The sequence below is a fragment of the Nycticebus coucang genome, chromosome 5 (assembly GCF_027406575.1).
Source record: "Nycticebus coucang isolate mNycCou1 chromosome 5, mNycCou1.pri, whole genome shotgun sequence".
Taxonomy (NCBI): Eukaryota; Metazoa; Chordata; class Mammalia; order Primates; family Lorisidae; genus Nycticebus; species Nycticebus coucang.
In genome coordinates this window covers 93,376,765-93,393,876 of record NC_069784.1, presented here as the reverse complement: position 1 = coordinate 93,393,876, position 17,112 = coordinate 93,376,765, and the positions used below count along the sequence as shown (strand labels likewise).

Sequence of the window (17,112 nt, the reverse complement as noted above, 5' to 3'; positions counted from 1 at the left end):
CACGGAAATGCCTCTCAAATGAACTCTATTTTCTTACTGCCATGGATAGATACTTCATTAGAGAAAAACTTTCCTATCGTGTAGAACTAAATACGCTTACGGGAGTAGAAATAGTTATTTCTTCTTGTAGTGAGGGGGCATGTAACAGAATTTACCAAATTGACCCTGGCTTAATTCCTGTAACATTGTGTAGTGCGGACTCTTATGCAGATTATAAATTGAAGATCAGCAATGAATAATATGCATCACGTCAGTAGTGAAAAGCTGCTGAGTAGTTTTTTCTCCCAGTAATGATAGAGGCTAGAATTGTCAGTTGACTTCTACTTTAAAAAAAGGAAAATATTTTCTTATTCATCTTAAAGATAAAGAGATGATTTCTGTTCCTAGCCATATGGAGAAATAGGAAATAGATTTACTTTCCTGGCTCCAAAAAAAATGAAAATCAGAAAACATTTTTCAGACACTGGATAGCAAGTAGCGTTAGGACTGTGATCCCTGCAATTGCTCTAGTTTACATTCTGGGGGTAGTTTCCAGATGGATTGCAAAAAGGGTCGTCAACGTCTTTAGTTCCTGAGGACGACCTACCTTTATTTATGCAGATAAAATTACCGGTGTTGCAGGTTTAATTCACAAAACTAAAACTAAAATTCGGCGCAAGGCCAGCAAACAACAACCAAGACAGTCCTCGGTCGCATCGAGTTCTCGCGATACGGTGAGATCGCAGCTCTGACGTCAACGCGACGGAGACGTCCGCGAGACTAGACGGTGGGCGGTGTCTCGCGACGGTTACCTCCGGATGCAGCTACTGTGAGGAAAACAAACGTTAACTTACTGTTGGCCAGATTGGTACCAGCATGAGCAGCCTGGATGGGGTCGAGAGGACTACTCTCCCCCAAACCCTCAGCCTCACTATTTCCGACGGTGCCCCAAGAGACCCGGACCCACATCAGTACCTGAGGCTTCGCGACGAAACCGAGGCGACGCAGGTGATGGCGGAGACGGGTGAGGGAAGCTTGGAGGCTGTTGCGCTCCCACCGCCTCAGCTTTCGGAGGCGGGCGTACCACGGAATCCTGCAGACTGTGGCTATATTCCCGGAATCCGAGTCAGTGGGGGTCGCGGCCACGTAGCTATCAGAGCTGGGCAGGAAGAGACTCTGCCTCCCACAGAGGGCCTGGAAGCCGCAACTGACAACATAAAAAATGGCTTTCAGTGGCGAGAAAAGGCCCTAAAAAGCTGTTGCGCAGAGGGGTCGTGGTCTGAAGCGATGGAGGGGCCGAAGGTTGAGGACTTGAAGTCTGGAAAGTGCGCCACCCTCCCAGCAGTGAACGAGGAGGAGAGAGCTGAGGCGGAGGAGAGGGCTGTTCCGTCAGAGGCGGCGGTGGCGGTGGTGGAAGATGCCATGGAGGTGGAGCAGAAGCCAGTAGGTGAAGAAGTAGAAGCGGTGGAGGAAAATCGAGTGGTAGAGGAGGTGAAGGAGGAGGCAGGGCCCTGGCCTCTGAATGCGGCCCTCCGCATGGACCCTTTGGAGGCCATCCAACTGGAGCTGGACACTGTGAATGCTCAGGCTGACAGGGCCTTCCAGCAGTTGGAGCACAAGTTTGGGCGGATGCGTCGACACTACTTGGAGCGGAGGAACTACATCATTCAGAATATCCCTGGCTTTTGGATGACTGCCTTTCGTAACCATCCCCAGTTGTCCCCCATGATTAGGGGCCAAGACGCAGAGATGTTAAGGTACATAACCAATTTGGAGGTGAAGGAACTCAGACACCCTAGGACTGGCTGCAAGTTCAAGTTCTTCTTCCGAAGAAACCCCTACTTCAGAAACAAGCTGATTGTCAAGGAATATGAGGTCAGATCCTCCGGCCGTGTGGTGTCTCTTTCCACTCCAATCATATGGCGCAGGGGACATGAACCGCAGTCGTTCATTCGCAGAAACCAAGACCTCGTCTGCAGCTTCTTCACCTGGTTTTCAGATCACAGCCTTCCAGAGTCTGATAGAATTGCTGAGATTATCAAAGAGGACCTGTGGCCAAATCCACTGCAGTACTACCTGTTGCGTGAAGGAGTCCGTAGAGCCAGACGTCGCCCAATAAGAGAGCCAGTGGAGATCCCCAGGCCCTTTGGGTTCCAGTCTGGTTAACCTCTGCCCTCGGGAGTATTTCTGCACAAGGTTCCCTACCACCTCCTGCTGGACCTGTGCTTGGGCAACAGCAACTGGTATGGCTCCCTCCCTTTTTTTTTGCTGACATTTCTGCACCCTCTCTCCTGGATGTTTACGTCCCTCAACCTCAAGATTTGCAGTCATGGGCATTCTTCTCCACTTCCACATGGCCTTCTTGCTTACTGTTCAATATTACTGTCACATGCTTTGTGGCCATGGTCCACACCACTTCTGAGCCAAGCAAATGATGCTGTAGATTGTACTGCTTTATCTGCACTGCTTGAATCCTTTTTGTTCCCAGAGCCTCTGGTTTGGTTACTATCACCTAGATGCCTGGCTTTATCTAGGAACTTACTCTACTGACTCTGCTAGCTTCTTTGAGTACAGGAATGTGGTCTGTGGACAGTTACTAAGTATTAATTACATTAAGGGAGAGCTGTGGTGGGACACTTATTCTGAGTGATATGTGCTACTCCATTGTTCTTCTTGCACCTCTTGTCATGTTTTGCTATCTGCTATGGACTATGTCCACCCCTTAACCCCCTTGGCTGCTGCCAAGGTCCCTTTTTCCCTCTTTTCCTCCTATCTTTTTAAAAAAGAAAGTGATAGTTCACAAACCTCTGCAATAGCAAGCCTTTTAGTTTATTTTGACTCTGTAATTTCCAGAAAAAGGATATCCTGTAAGAGACTATTTAAGAGCTCTTTTTGTCCCCCTCTTCTCTCTTTCCAACTCTTAAGCCTCTTTAGCAGCTCCTAGAGGTTTTTTAAGGGGAAAGAGAAGATGGAATCAAAGGTGAGATACAGTTTATAATGGATGGAGAAGATTACGGTGGGTGCCATGAGGAGGGGGGAAACTAAACAAGAGGCTAAAGGCAGAAATAAGCCAGGTAAAAATTAGGTCTAGAAGGAAGACTTGGCTAAGAGCTTTCAAGAAAGGACTACTTAATCAGTGGGGATGGGAGAAGTACCTCTCAGGATTACTGCAGGAGAATTGAAGAGAGTTGCAGTGTTAGAAATGGTTGCCTAAGCAAGCGTTCTTTAAAGAAACACGAAACAATGCAACTTTGTTTTCTCATTTTTATGTGACCTAGTTTATGTAGAAGATTAATATATGCCCGTTTACTACTATTTAGTAAAATCTTGTTATTTTCTGTTTCTCATTATTGGGGAAATTGAGCAGTGTAAGCTTTCCTTTGCTTTCACTTGGTAGCATTGAAAAGGACAATTGTACTTTCCAGTACAATATAGAAGCATGAATATTCGTAACAGTTTTCAACTTGTTCTTATTTTTGTTAACCTGTATTCTTAGAAACATAGTTTGAATAGCTTGGTCTTTGTCAGGCTTGTCAAATTGTTATCTTTGTGGAAAAATGATCTACAAAAAAGTGTGTGGCTTGATTGGATTGTCTTATTTGGTAATTTGCCCTAGTAACAATTTAGTAACTGATGTGTATTTTTTCCTAAATTGCAAAAATAATGTGAAGTTGCTCTGACAAATTGGAAGTGTATCATTGGCATATTTGTCTTCCTTTATGCATGATGGTAAAATAAAAGCATGTCTTTCTGCTAGATTGTTTGTTTCTTACCTAGCCCCCAAACATGCTTCAGTAACATTGTTTAAATTACTGACAGATTATGGAATCATTCAAGTTCTTAAATGGACACAATAGATAATATCCCAAAGGTAAGAAATGGGTTCCAGACCTGTGCCTTCCACTGTAGGGAGGGTAGTTGACTGCTGTTACTTTGCTTTAAAATGTTAAGAATTACAGCTGCCTGGTGTTTATGTCCCTATTTCCTATGTAGCTTATATAGTACCACCACCCCTTCATGTCCTCAAATACTCCCATTCTATCTCCATAAATGATATTCTTAGTCATCCAGGCTCTTTCCTGTAAGTCATTTATGTATTTAATAACCAAACATCCAGGGAATACCTGTGACATATACTCTTTCCATACTTTATCATCTGTAAAAATGTTTCATTTCTTTTCTTCAAACTTCTCACTACCCTCTTCTATAATGTCTTTCAAAGACTGCCCTTAGTAACTCCCATGCCTTGTAGTGTTTCTGTCCAGCATAGGGAAGATAAAATGTTCTTTATATACTTTGTAGGGACCTCTGTTCTAGAAAATAATATGTAATTTTTCATTATAGTGAACTCCACAGATGTTGCCTTGGGAAGATGATAAAGTCCATTCCCTTCATTGTTAAAGAATTGGGGAAGGATTGATATGCAAACAAATAATTGGAGTGATTCAGTGAAATAAAATACAGATAATACATTTTCACATTGTCACTTTTTCTCTCACTAGTTCGGAACTTTGTGAAAGTGGAAATGGAGTGTTATTTTACATCCCTCACTACATTGCATAGTTTTGCATAGCATAGTTTTATGTTGTCAACAGATGATAATTGAATGACAGAACAAGTCAGATGTCGGGGGAAAAATAACGTAGTGCTCATTATCTTAATGAGACAATGGAAAGAAGAATGGTTTCGAAGGCATTCATAAAAATGATGTCAAAAATATTAGTAAAGCCATTTCTAAGTAACAGCACACTTTCTCAGTAATTATACTTTTTGTACTTCATTTTTGTGTACAATACTTTTTGTACTTCATTTTTGTATATTTTAAGGTGATGATTATTACACTGGAGATAAGTTAGACTCCAGACGTGCCATCCAATATAGTAGCGTTTAGCCACCAGTGGCCATTGAGTACTTGAAATATGGCTAATCTAAATTGAGATCTGCTGTCAGTGAAAAAAGCACACTGGATTTTGAAGACTTAATATGGAAAAAGGATGTAAACTATCTCAATCTTAATATTGGTTGCATGTTGATAATATTTTTGACCTTGGCTTAAATGTATTAATAAAATTAATATTCCTTGTTTTTTCCATTGTTTAATGCGGCTACTAGTAAATTTTAAATTTCCTACGACAGTGTGACTCTAGACTTCTGGATGAATGTCTCAAATCATATAAAACACCTGGCAAAAATTAAACATGTTATTTCTCCCCATGAAATCTTGTTTTTCAGGGTAACAGAGAAATTTTATTTAAGAACAAAGGGAAAGTTTAGAGCACTTCCAAAGAGAGTTGGAAGTGGGTTGCTATCATGATGAAGAGAAGGTGAGACAGGCCTGAAAATTTTTTTTTAGGGGTGGCGTAGTTCTCCATATCTTAATTTGGGTGATGTTAACAGATGTATCCATTTGTCAGAACTTGTCAAATCGTATACTTAAGATCCATACATTCTAGCATAAGTAAATTATACTTCAATAAATAACAAATAGATTATTCTAAATTATTCTCAAAATTAGAACTCTACAATAATTATTCTAAAAATTAGAATGCTATAATCTTTTGGCTTCTCTTCCTCTGTGGTTAATAGTTGTTGACTTTTAAAATTTTGTTTGGCTAGTTTTTACTGTTGCATAATTTTATTTATTTGAGACAGAGTCTCACCCGAGGTAGAGTGCAATAGTGTTACCCTAGCTCACTGCAACCTCCAACTCTCAGGCTCAAGGGACCCTCCTACCTCAGCCTCCCAACTAGCTGGAATAATGGGTTCCCGTAACGATGCCTGGCTAAATGTAGTCAACCATTTTATCTAATGGCCAAACTTCTCTGACTTTTGGACCAATTTTGGTGAATCCTTTCACCAAATTGTCAAGGGTAAGGTTGTTTATGATCATTTTATGTATCAATACTCTGTTTCTCCAGAGTAATTTTCTTTTTCCAAGACACTTTTGTTTTCTATTTGTCTGTATTTAGGTCTTTACTAAACTACAAGCTCTGTCAGAGCCTAGACTGTGTCTTTTCTAGCATTTTAGATGTTTAACTGGAATGTGATTTCAGACAGTGACTATGTTCCAGGCTTGATCCAATATTGATGAAGTAAACATGTTGATCCATTATAAGCAAAGATTTTGAGGTTAGACAAACTTGGTTTGAAATCCAGACTCTGTCTCTCACTTAGAATGTGACTTTGAGGAAATCTCCTATTAAAAGCATGTCTTTTACAAAGATTTTTTTTTTCTTAAAAGTATTTCATAAGGTCTTTAAAGTGATTGTTTTGTGGAAGAATGTAGTGAGGCATTTTAGTTCTAGCAATAAACTTTTCCCCCCTAAAAACTGGAAATACCATATGACTAGAAATAACTGTTTCAAGTTTTAGATTATTCAAATCATATCAGGCTTGGATCAATTCAACTCTTCTTCCACAAAGCTCTTCATTTGTTGCTTCATTCTACATGGTTATCTTTTGTTCCTGAACTTCACTTAACAGTTGCATAACAGAATGTGACAATGATTTTTTTACTGCCTGCAATATTGTCTGTTTAATGTAGGTAACCTTAATAATAAGGAGCAAGTTAGCTTCTTTTTATTGAAAGCTCATTGTGTGAACACTTCACAGATATTTCATCTTCATGATAGTCCTGTAAATTAAGTTTTATTATATTCATTTTACATATGAGAAAATTGTGGCTTATAGATATGAATTGACTTGTCCAAATCAAACAGTAAGTATCAAACTAGGAGTTGGAGCCAGATTTGACTCATTCTAAACTGTGTCTTTAACCAGCTTACAAAGGTATAAGGTTTTCAGGTCAAGGACCTTGTATTTGGTTTCCCTTAAGCTTGAGGAAAGCAGGGCATTGTGAGATTTTCTTTTGCCAAGTATTATCACTGGAAGCCATCGTAACTAAAGAAGCCTGAGAAAATTTTAATTTTGTAACAGTGATAGCCTAAATAAAGATTATGATTCAATTTTAGTAATACATAGAGTACCAAATTTATGTTGAAAAACCATGCCATAGTTCCTTTAGTTAACATATGGTCTATACTTCCCATAAATATTTTCTTTAGAGCAACTTAAACTGCAAAAGCAAACTAGGATCACATTGTAATCTTAAAGACTACTTCCTCCCTCTAGTGACCAGGAATGGGATTACCACAGCTCTAACCATTCTGTTCTCAATGTATGTGCCACTCCCAAGGGGGGCGGGGTGTGGGAAATTTTCAAGAGTAATTTTTATTATTACAGTGAATGAGGCTGCAACTGGCATTCATTAAGAGCATTAGGTATGTTAGATGTCCTGCAATGTGAGGGATGGTGCTATATATTAAATATCCAGCTCTAAAGATTCATGTAGATTAAAAATCCATTATTATTTAAGCCTAGAACATAGCACTACAGTCATGTATCACTTGACAATGGAGATAAGTTCTGAGAAATGCATCTTTAGGTGATTTTTTCATTGTGCCAACCTCGAGTACTCAACTGTACAACTTACTACAGTTGAGCAGTATGGTATAGCTCCTAGGCTACAAGGCTATACAACATGTTACTGTACTAGATTCTGTAGGCAAGAGCAACACAATGGTTAAGTATTTATGTAACCAAATATATCTAAACATAAAACACAGCAAAAATACAGAATAAAAGATAAAAAAAAGGCACACCTCTATAGGGCACTTACCACGAATGGACTGGAGATTGCTAGGGGTGAATCAGTGAGTAGTGAGTGACTGTGAAGGCCTAAGACATTATTGTACTCTGATGTAGACTTTATAAATACTGTGCATCTAGGCTACAGTAAAGTTATTTTAAAAGATTTTTCTTCAATATTAAATTAACCTTAGCTTATTGTAACATTTTTACTTTATAAACTTTTAATGTTGTAGACTTTTTGTCTTTTGTGATAAACATCACACAGCTATACAAAAATATTTTATTTGTATCCTTATTCTATAAGCCTTTTTCCAACTTTAATTTTTTTTACTTAAAAAACTTTTTGTTAAAAACTACAAAACACATGGGATTACCACAGGTTCAGGATCATTAATATCATTGTCTTCTACCTCTACATATTGTTTCACTGGTAGGTCTTTAGGGGCAATAGCACAGGTTGTCATCTTCTATGACAGCAATGCCTTCTGGAATACCTCCTGATAGACCTGCTTGAGGCTGTTTTATAGTTAACTTTTTTTTAATAAGTAGAAAGAGCACACTCTAAAATAATTATACAAAATAGTATAGTAAATATATAAACTAGTAACAATTTTATCCCATTTTATGTGCTGTATGTGTATGTGTTGTATCTTTGTACACTATCCATGAAGTGGGTTTGTTTACGCCAGTATCACCAACTAAAGAGTAATGAATTGCGCTACAACATTATGAAGGTTACAGTCTCACTACGCAATAACAATTCTTTAGCTCCATTATAATCTTATGACACCACTGTCCTATATGTGTTTCATTGTCCACTGAAGTACTATTAATGTGGCATATTGGCTATGACTGACTATATTTCACATATGAAAAGAGAAACCAAATTTTCACTTTTAAAATATGTGCTGCATTTAAAGCAATTTCTTACTTTATCCACCCCTAAAACTTGATTGTAAAATACACTATTACTTAACATAAGAATGAAAACAATTGTTAATTGAATTTTGAAACAAAGTTTTCTAATTCTTAGAATTTTTATTCTATACTTTTTGAAAGATTTTTGGACCTTATATATTTTTATCATATATCATGAGTATACATAAAAAGTAAATTGTGAGTGAAATAAATTGTTTCAGTAGTCTATTTTCCCATTGAGAATAATAATCACTTTTTGACTCAAAATTATTTTCTCAAATAGTATTGTCCTCTGTGCCTTGAAGTTTTTTTTTTAGACAGTCACTCTGTTCTCCAGGACAGAGAACAGTGATGTGATCATAGCTCACAGCAGCCTCAAACTCTTGGGCTCAAGGAATCCACCCACCTGAGCCTCCGGTTAGCTGTGATTACAGGCTTGCACCACCACACCTCAGGCTGGTCTTACATTCTTTTCCTCAAGTGATCCTCCTGTCTCAGCATTCCAAAGTGCTGGGATTACAGACATAAATCTTTGTGCCTGGCTTGTGCCTTGAGTAATTTTCTTTTTTTTTTATTAAATCATAGCTGTGTACATTGATATGATCATGGGGCATCATTCACTAGCTTCACAGACTGTTTACCAAGTTTCACATATACCCTTGTACCTTGAGTAATTTTAATAATGATATTTCTTTTTTGCTAAGTAATAAAAACTTTAATGTTGACATTTGGGAATCTATTTTATTTTAAAAGAGAGGCTCTGGATCAGATTATGTGGGCTTAACGGTGGACAAATGGTAGACAAATCCACCACTTAGCTGTGTGTATGGGCAAGTTTCTTAATATATATGGGCCTGATTTTCCTCATCTGTAAAATACATGTGATAATAATACATAGTAGTAGCCACTTCTTGAGATCTATTTAAGGTTAAATGAATTAACATACGTAAAAGCTTAGAATTACGCCTGGCATATGATAAGGGCTATAGAAATATTGATATTATTACCAGTAGAAATAATGAATCATGTATTAGTAACCCTGCCATCTTATTATTCATTTGTACAATCCTTCCAGTTTTAGTAATACAAATCTTGAAAATTATTTTCCTGTGAACATTAAAAACTACTAATGTTCCTGAATAACATTACAATAGTATTTCTATAAGCAAATTTCATTGTAATGACATATTGTTAGTACTGAATTGAATTTCAATAAAAATTTATGTTATAAATGTATATGCTGAGTAATCAGTTAAGCATAGGTCTGATGTGATACCACAAAGATTCCTGAGGCGGTAACCAATGAATTATTTTCATACATCTTTCATTTATGTTTTTGAGTTTGTTTTAATTCATTGATGATATTTCTTACAGAATGTCCTACCACTTATAAAAGTGTTCTGGGACTTTTGTTTTCCTAAGCCACTAGTAGCTTTTAAATTTTTCATTGAAATTTAATGAAATAGTCACTGAACTGTACTACAAGGAAGAATATGCCACGTAGCTATTGTTATCTAACTAGGATGAGGAGACTGACCATGAAACAACCAAGAAAGTTAAAAAGTAGAAGTATAGTCATTCATCATGAAACAACATTTTGATCAATGATGCACCACATTAGATTTATAATAAGATTTATAATACTGTATTTTTACTGCACCTTTTCTAAGCATGTTTAGATATGCTTAGGGACAAATTAATTTGCCAATTAAAATATGTGCAACCATAAGCAAGTTAACTTCTCTGTGCTTCCTGGGTCGTCCTTTATAAAACAATGTATTTAAAATGCTAAGCACAGGTCAGATGAGGTGGCTCATGCCTGTAGTCCTAGCACTCTGGGAGGCCGAGGCGGGTGGATAGCTTGAGCTCATGAGTTTGAGACCAGCCTGACCAAAAGTGAGACCCCATCTCTACTAAAATTAGAAAAACTGAGGCAAAAAAGGTTGCTTGAGCCCAAAAGTTGGAGGTTGCTGTGAGCTATGATGCCATGGCACTGTACCCAGGGTGACAGCTGGGGACTCTGTTCCAAAAAATAAAATAAAATAAATAAAATGCTGAGCACAATTGATGTGAACTTATATTTTTAAAATTTGCTTTATTTATTTAAGAAACAGAGTCTCCCTCCGTCACCCAAGCTAGAGTACAGTGAGGTAATAATAGCTCACTGTAGCCTCTCAAACTCCTGGGCTCAAGTGATCCTTCTGCTTCAGCCTCCCAAGTAGCTAGTATGATAGGCACATGCCATCATGCTCTGCTAATTACTTTTTGTAGAGATGGCATCTCAATATGTTGCCCAGGCTCGTCTCAAACTTTTTATTCTCAAGTGCTCCTCTTGCCTTGGCCTCCCAAGATGCTGGAGTTATAGGTGTGAGCCACTATACCCAGACTGAAGTGAGTTTTAGAAAATGGGTAGGCTGTTCTGAATGAAAAATGATTCAGGTAACAAAAATAATCAAAGTTATTGATTGTGTAGTAGAGATGTAAATCTTTAAAAATTTTGGTACACATAGAAAAGCACATGGAATTTCATAGTTTTCTATGAAGTTTTATCACAGCAAACTTTTTCCTCCTGTATGGCGAAGGAGCTTGCATTCAGCATTTGCTGTTTCTCTTCATCTTCATCTTGCCTGGGGTTATAATTCCTTTAACAGTGCAACAATTCTTTAAGAACAGAAATAAAACAAAGAAATGTCAAAGAATAACACAAAGTCAATCATAGCATACCATTTACTTGTTTAGCAAAATATACATCAAAAGATTGATTTCACTCCACAAATGCAAAAAGAGGACTTTTTTTTTTTTTTTTTAAGAAAAAGGGAAAGAAGGAGAGAAAAATCCTTGCTATCTGTTGAGTGAATCAGTTTTTTGCGGGATAACTGATTAGCTGGCAATCTGGACATACTGTCCTTGAGTGTCCTTGAGGCTAGGCATTAAAAAAAAAAGCCATGTGTGGCAAGCTGTTTCTCTGTATGGTCTGCCACTGTCCTTCCCATCGGCACTTCATTCTTGGGTAAACCTCGTCTACTGAAATCGCGGTATACAGTGCTGCGTTTTTCTAAATCTCTATCTAAATCTTTACTTCCGAGCCCTTATTTGAAAAAAACGATCATAATCTCTGGTGCTCAAAATGGAGTTTCTATCACAAAGAGTTATAACTATTACTGTTTATTCTAATATAAAATTTAAGACGTTAAGCATAAATACAATGTTAATTTCCCTTGGTCTTGCTTTTTCTAAGAATTTACACTATTATCCTCATCACTATCAAATGAATTTTATGAAGTAACTCAAATAGACAATAACTAACCTGTTTTACTTTTAAAGTAAACATTTTAAGAGACAATAGCTTAGATGCCTGCAAATTGCTGATTAATTCTTCTTTCCTACAGTTAATTACCACAGGAACAAATTGTGGCCAATTTTGCTGGTTTCACGCCCACAGAAATTATGAAGCAGGAACTACTTTCAGATTAAGATTGTAACCTGAGGAAATGCAGCATATAACGTGCATCATGTTAGAAATTAAAACCCATTGAGATCATATTTCTTTCAGTAATTTTTAAAGGATTAATTTGTGCATGCCAGTTCAGTCACCTGTAAGGAAAAACATTTTGCTACCCCTAATAGTTAAAAGCCAATATTGTCCAATTGCTTCACAGACGTTAGCCAAAACACATTAAATTTTAAAATCTGTAATGCAGATTTTGATAATCCTTTATTATGTTTTTAACGAAAGTTACGAGAGGCGTTCTCCTTTCGGCTGTTGCTAATTTTTTAAAATCACTTAACACAATCAGTGTAACCTGGCTTACTGTACCCTCAATGAATCCCCAACAATAAAAAAAAAAAAATCACTTAACACAGTAACACTTCTGGCTCTCTAAAAATCTGCTCATCTCCATTCTTCGCTAATAGCCATGAATCCATACCTTAAAGAAGCAAAGCCTGTGAGTTGGTGAATCCACTTTCCTATTCGTGAGAAGCCCTGTTTAAGCTAACTGACTTAGACAATGACTAACCTTTCTTATTTTTAAATATTTTAAGAGACAATAGCTTAGGTGCCTTAGAAATTCATTGAGAGGCCTACAAATACACGTTAACACAGTTCTCACGTGTTCGAGTCTGGTCTACATCCATTTACGAAAGTCAAATTTCTTTTCCAGGATCATTAAACGCAAAACATTTTCTAACAAGAAGACAAAGGAATATGATTGACTGATAAGCAGTCACCGGCAAGGAGAGATCTCGCGCGAAGATCAGACGCTACTGCCCTGACGTCACCTGTTGCCATGGTAGCGCCCGCTGGAGAGAAAAAGAGGGGTGGTGCTAGATCATCTAGCAGAGTGCGGCTGCTGCAGAGGACAAGGAACGCTCCTTCTCCCGCTAGGCTGATTTCTACCAAAATGAGCGGCCTGGACGGGGGGAACAAGCTCCCTCTCGCTAAAACCAGCGGCCTCGCTAGTCCCGACCATGCCCCAGAAGATCTGGACCTAAACCAGTGCCAAGGGCCCCGCGAGGAAACCGAGGCGACACAGGCTATGGCGAATGCAGATGGGGGCAGCTCGGAGACGGCTGCGGAGGAAGATGCAGGCCGGGATCCCGTGGATTGTGGCTTCGCATTCCGCATCCGAGTTGCTGGCAGGCGCGGTGGTGCAGCGACCAAAGCCGGGCAGGAGGATGCTCTTCCTTCCACGAAAAGCCTGGAAGCAGCCTCTCCCTCCCTGGCAGCTAACGACAGCCAGAAAAATGGATGTCAGCGTGGAGAGCCCCGCGGCCCAGCTGGGCAGAAGCCTCTAGAAGCCTGTGGCGCAGGGGTCTTGGGGTCTCAGATGATGCCTGGGAAGAAAGCCAAGGAAGTGACGACTAAAAAGTGCGCCATCTCAGCGGCAGAGCAAAAGGAGGGAGAAGCAGGGGCAGTCATGGAGGAAAAGAAGGTGACACAGAGGGAGAAAAAGGTAGTAGGAGGAGCGAAAGAGGAGACGCGCTCTAGGGCCCCGAAGATCAATAACTGCATGGACTCTCTGGAGGCCATAGATCAAGAGCTGTCAAACGTAAATGCCCAGGCCGACAGGGCCTTCCTTCAGCTGGAGCGCAAGTTTGGCCGAATGCGAAGGCTCCATATGCAGCGCAGAAGTTTCATTATCCAAAATATCCCATGTTTCTGGGTCACCGCCTTTCGAAACCACCCCCAGCTGTCACCTATGATCAGTGGCCAAGATGAAGATGTGATGAGGTACATGATCAACTTGGAGGTGGAGGAGCTTAAACACCCCAGAGCAGGCTGCAAATTCAAATTCATCTTTCAGAGCAATCCCTACTTCCGAAATGAGGGGCTTGTCAAGGAATATGAGCGCAGATCCTCTGGCCGGGTGGTATCTCTTTCCACTCCAATCCGCTGGCACCGGGGACAAGACCCCCAGGCCCATATCCACAGGAACCGGGAAGGGAACACTATCCCCAGTTTCTTCAACTGGTTCTCAGACCACAGCCTCCTAGAATTCGACAGAATTGCTGAGATTATCAAGGGTGAATTGTGGCCCAATCCCCTGCAGTATTACCTGATGGGTGAAGGGCCCCGTAGAGGAATTCGAGGCCCACCAAGGCAGCCAGTGGAGAGCCCCAGGTCCTTCAGGTTCCAGTCTGGCTAACCTCTGCCCTGTGAGAAGGTTCTGCACAGGTTTCCTTACCATCTCCTCTTGGGCCTGTGCTTGGCCAACTGCATGCAGTCTTCTGTCTGCTTTCTCTTCATACTGTGGATTATTTTGTCTTTTGGTTCTTCTAAATCTTCAATAATCAATTGCAAGATTGTTGCTTACATGCCTGTGTTCTTTCTTCTCTGGACCCTCACGCTGTTCTGCATTGTAGTAACATATTCCAAGCTGTTCCAGACGCATGGCCTCCTGCTTCTCTGCCAAGCACATGAAGCTGTAGATACACTGTACAGTACTTGCCTTTCTTTGCATGGCTTGGCCCCTGTCTGTGATTCTGGTCTTCTCCCCGGTTTTAAGTGGTTCTCTATCACAAGGAAGCTTGAAACATCTTTACAGATAACTACCTGGGCTTCATATTTATGCTGGCTGTGCTCCTGATACCCCCTTGCTTAACATTGAGTCTTAACCACTGCAAGATGAAACTGATATCCCAACCCAGCCATCAACCCAAATTGGACATTCCAGGCTACCACTAACTGGATCCCAGCTGCCTTCCTGGAGCTGTGCCACCCACCCTGCTGGTTTTGTGGTAGAACAAGCAGGTGGTTGGTGATTGACTGCTAGGCATGAATGAGGTAACAGATGAGAAGTGTTGTATGTTATCGAGTAGGTCTTCCTGTACTGTTGGTTATTCTGCATCATGACCCACTGCTGGTGAGTATGAAGGCCCCCTGTGATATAAAGCCCACTCCTACTTGCTTTTGCCAGAGTGGGGAAATTGAAGAAGTGTTTCTGGAATGTAGGGTTATTACATCTCTTTCTCCCTCCTTTTTTCCCTACAAAGCAGTTACAGCTCAGACTTAGCAAACAAAATTGGTAAAGCAGGCTTGTTTACTTTGCTCTCTCTTTGATTGTGTCTAGAGAGAGAAATGTGCCCTAAAATAGACTCCAGATGTCTTCCTGCCTTCATTCCTCCACTTTAGCAAGGTGTCAGTTTCAAAGGGTTGTTTAGTTATAGGCAGTATTTTAAAGCTAATTTTGACATCCTTCCCTTTTTTCCTTAGTCGTTTTACCAAAACCTGTTTCTTTACCTTTAGTTTGAGAATATGAAAAAGAGAGAGAAGGGTTTCACAGGGATGGCTTCAGGACAGGCCCTGAGCAGGATGTGAGCTAAAGTAATCAAAACTTAGCATTACTCTGCTTTTCTAAAGATAGAATTTTTTTTTTCTGGGCCTTGGACTGCTTAGAAATGACCCCAGATTAGCATTTTTCAGGTCACTCCTTCCTCTGTTCTATTTTATTACTGCCCTGATATCCCACTGGCCTCCATCCTACTGCCAGCCCTGTCTGCTCTCCGTCTTCAGCTTCTGCATTTCCCTCTGTGTCTATCCTGATAGATGACGAAGCAGGCTGCAGTCTGCACTGGGGGAGATCTCAAGCCTCTTTTAAGCGGGTGAAGACGTGTGGCATCTGCCTGGATTTCTGGGACAAGTTCCAGGAGGTGGAACAACAGCACTGTCAGGGCCATCTTAGTTGTGAGAATGTGTGGTGGTTATGATCTTCTACTCCTACCCTTTTTTCTGTTTGGAAGCCTTGTCCTAAGCTACCTGATGGTTTAGGAGGTCTTAACACAAGCAGTGGAGAAGGGTGAGTAAATGTCCAGAAGCAGAATGAGGCTGTGTGGATTTGGCATGGAAGGACTGAAACCCTGCAGGATCAGGGAGGGAAGGGGAGGCCTCTGAGGTGCCTCCCAGGGTAGAGGAGGAGAATCTAAGGGGCTGGAGTTTAGTATACTTGGAGGAGGGGTTTCCTCCAATTTTTCCTAACTCCTTGAATTCACAAGTAGATTTTTGTAAACAAAAATGTAAGTCTGGATGTTTTCTATTATTCTGGGAGTGACCTTTATGTATGTGGAAGATTAATAGTATATGCTCCATATTTCACTGTTTTCGAGTAAAACCCTAATTACTTTCTTCATTTCAGCCTACTGGCAAAATTGTTGTTTACAGGCTCGCTTTTTGCTTGTAACTGAGAACATGTGCAAAAATATCGAATCTGTATCTTGTGCTGTATGAAGACTTCAGTGACTATTCATTAATATATTAGCTTGTTCTGGTCTCTGTTCAAATATAGCTCGGATCTTACCAACATAATTTAAATGTCATCTTTGAGTAGTCCGAAGATTTTGTTGCTTTGTCTTGTGAAAGTAATCTCAAAAAGAAAAAATATAACTGTGTGATCTTACTTGATATTTCGTGTCCTAGAATAATGTACTTGACATTTATGTTCCTAATCAATTGTAAGTACTAGTAGAAATGCTCTGTCAAACTAAATGAGGATCATTAGTACTTTTGTCTTTTCCTTTGTGCTTGAAGGAAAAATATGTCACTACTGTATTTCTTGTTTTCACCAAAAAATAAAAATGAATTAAAACTTCTGTGTTGTCTAGGTTAATAAAAGGTTGGGAAATCATTAAAGTTATCAAATGATTGCAGTAACCATTATCAACCACCCATTTCATCATCCTGAAAATTAAAAAAAAAAAAAGGCAATAGCCACCAAACCTTCCCAGATTTTTTTGCTTGAAAAAATGGCAAATAAAAAAGCCCAACTGCATATTCATGAACATAATTTTTCCTATACAACCAGTGCAGTTTTTTTGTGGCAATTGAAGCACCACATACTGACTTTAACCCTTAAATAAAATACTGTTTTGAGTAGAAAACTTGTCCATACACCATCCTTGTTTACTGCATTAACTGTGCCTTCATTGGTCTATTCTTAATGAGCTTCAGTTAGACTTTTGGAAGAATTAATTATCGTGCATTCCATGAGTGCTACTTATATTCTTTTCCTACTACAGTATGGTGTTTTAAAAAGGACACCAAAAAGTTTATGACAAAGTGTCAACACA

At 39.6% G+C, this 17,112-nt stretch overlaps 2 protein-coding genes across 3 annotated transcripts; both read left to right on the top strand.

Annotated features, from left to right (window-relative positions):
* Positions 1–776: 776 nt before the first annotated feature.
* On the top strand, positions 777–12,839 carry TSPYL1 (TSPY like 1). Of its 2 annotated transcripts, XR_008380179.1 has the most exons (2): positions 777–2,222; positions 12,711–12,839. XR_008380179.1 is itself a non-coding variant. In XM_053591639.1 (1 exon), exon 1 carries the CDS (start codon positions 856–858, stop codon positions 2,143–2,145), a length of 1,290 nt encoding a protein of 429 aa, XP_053447614.1. In that variant the 5' UTR covers positions 777–855; the 3' UTR covers positions 2,146–3,735. The 2 variants fall into 2 exon arrangements, 1 of the variants encoding a protein (XP_053447614.1); XM_053591639.1 differs by lacking the exon at positions 12,711–12,839 and having other exon boundaries at positions 777–3,735.
* On the top strand, positions 12,820–16,635 carry TSPYL4 (TSPY like 4). The gene has a single exon (XM_053591638.1). It carries the CDS (start codon positions 12,837–12,839, stop codon positions 14,193–14,195), a length of 1,359 nt encoding a protein of 452 aa, XP_053447613.1. The 5' UTR covers positions 12,820–12,836; the 3' UTR covers positions 14,196–16,635.
* The last annotated feature ends 477 nt before the right edge of the window (positions 16,636–17,112 follow it).

What these genes read in the sequence shown, in the direction of transcription:
- TSPYL4 (XM_053591638.1), top strand. Translation starts at nt 12,837, where the DNA reads ATGGTAGCGCCCGCTGGAGAGAAAAAGAGGGGTGGTGCTAGATCATCT.
- TSPYL1 (XM_053591639.1), top strand. Translation starts at nt 856, where the DNA reads ATGAGCAGCCTGGATGGGGTCGAGAGGACTACTCTCCCCCAAACCCTC.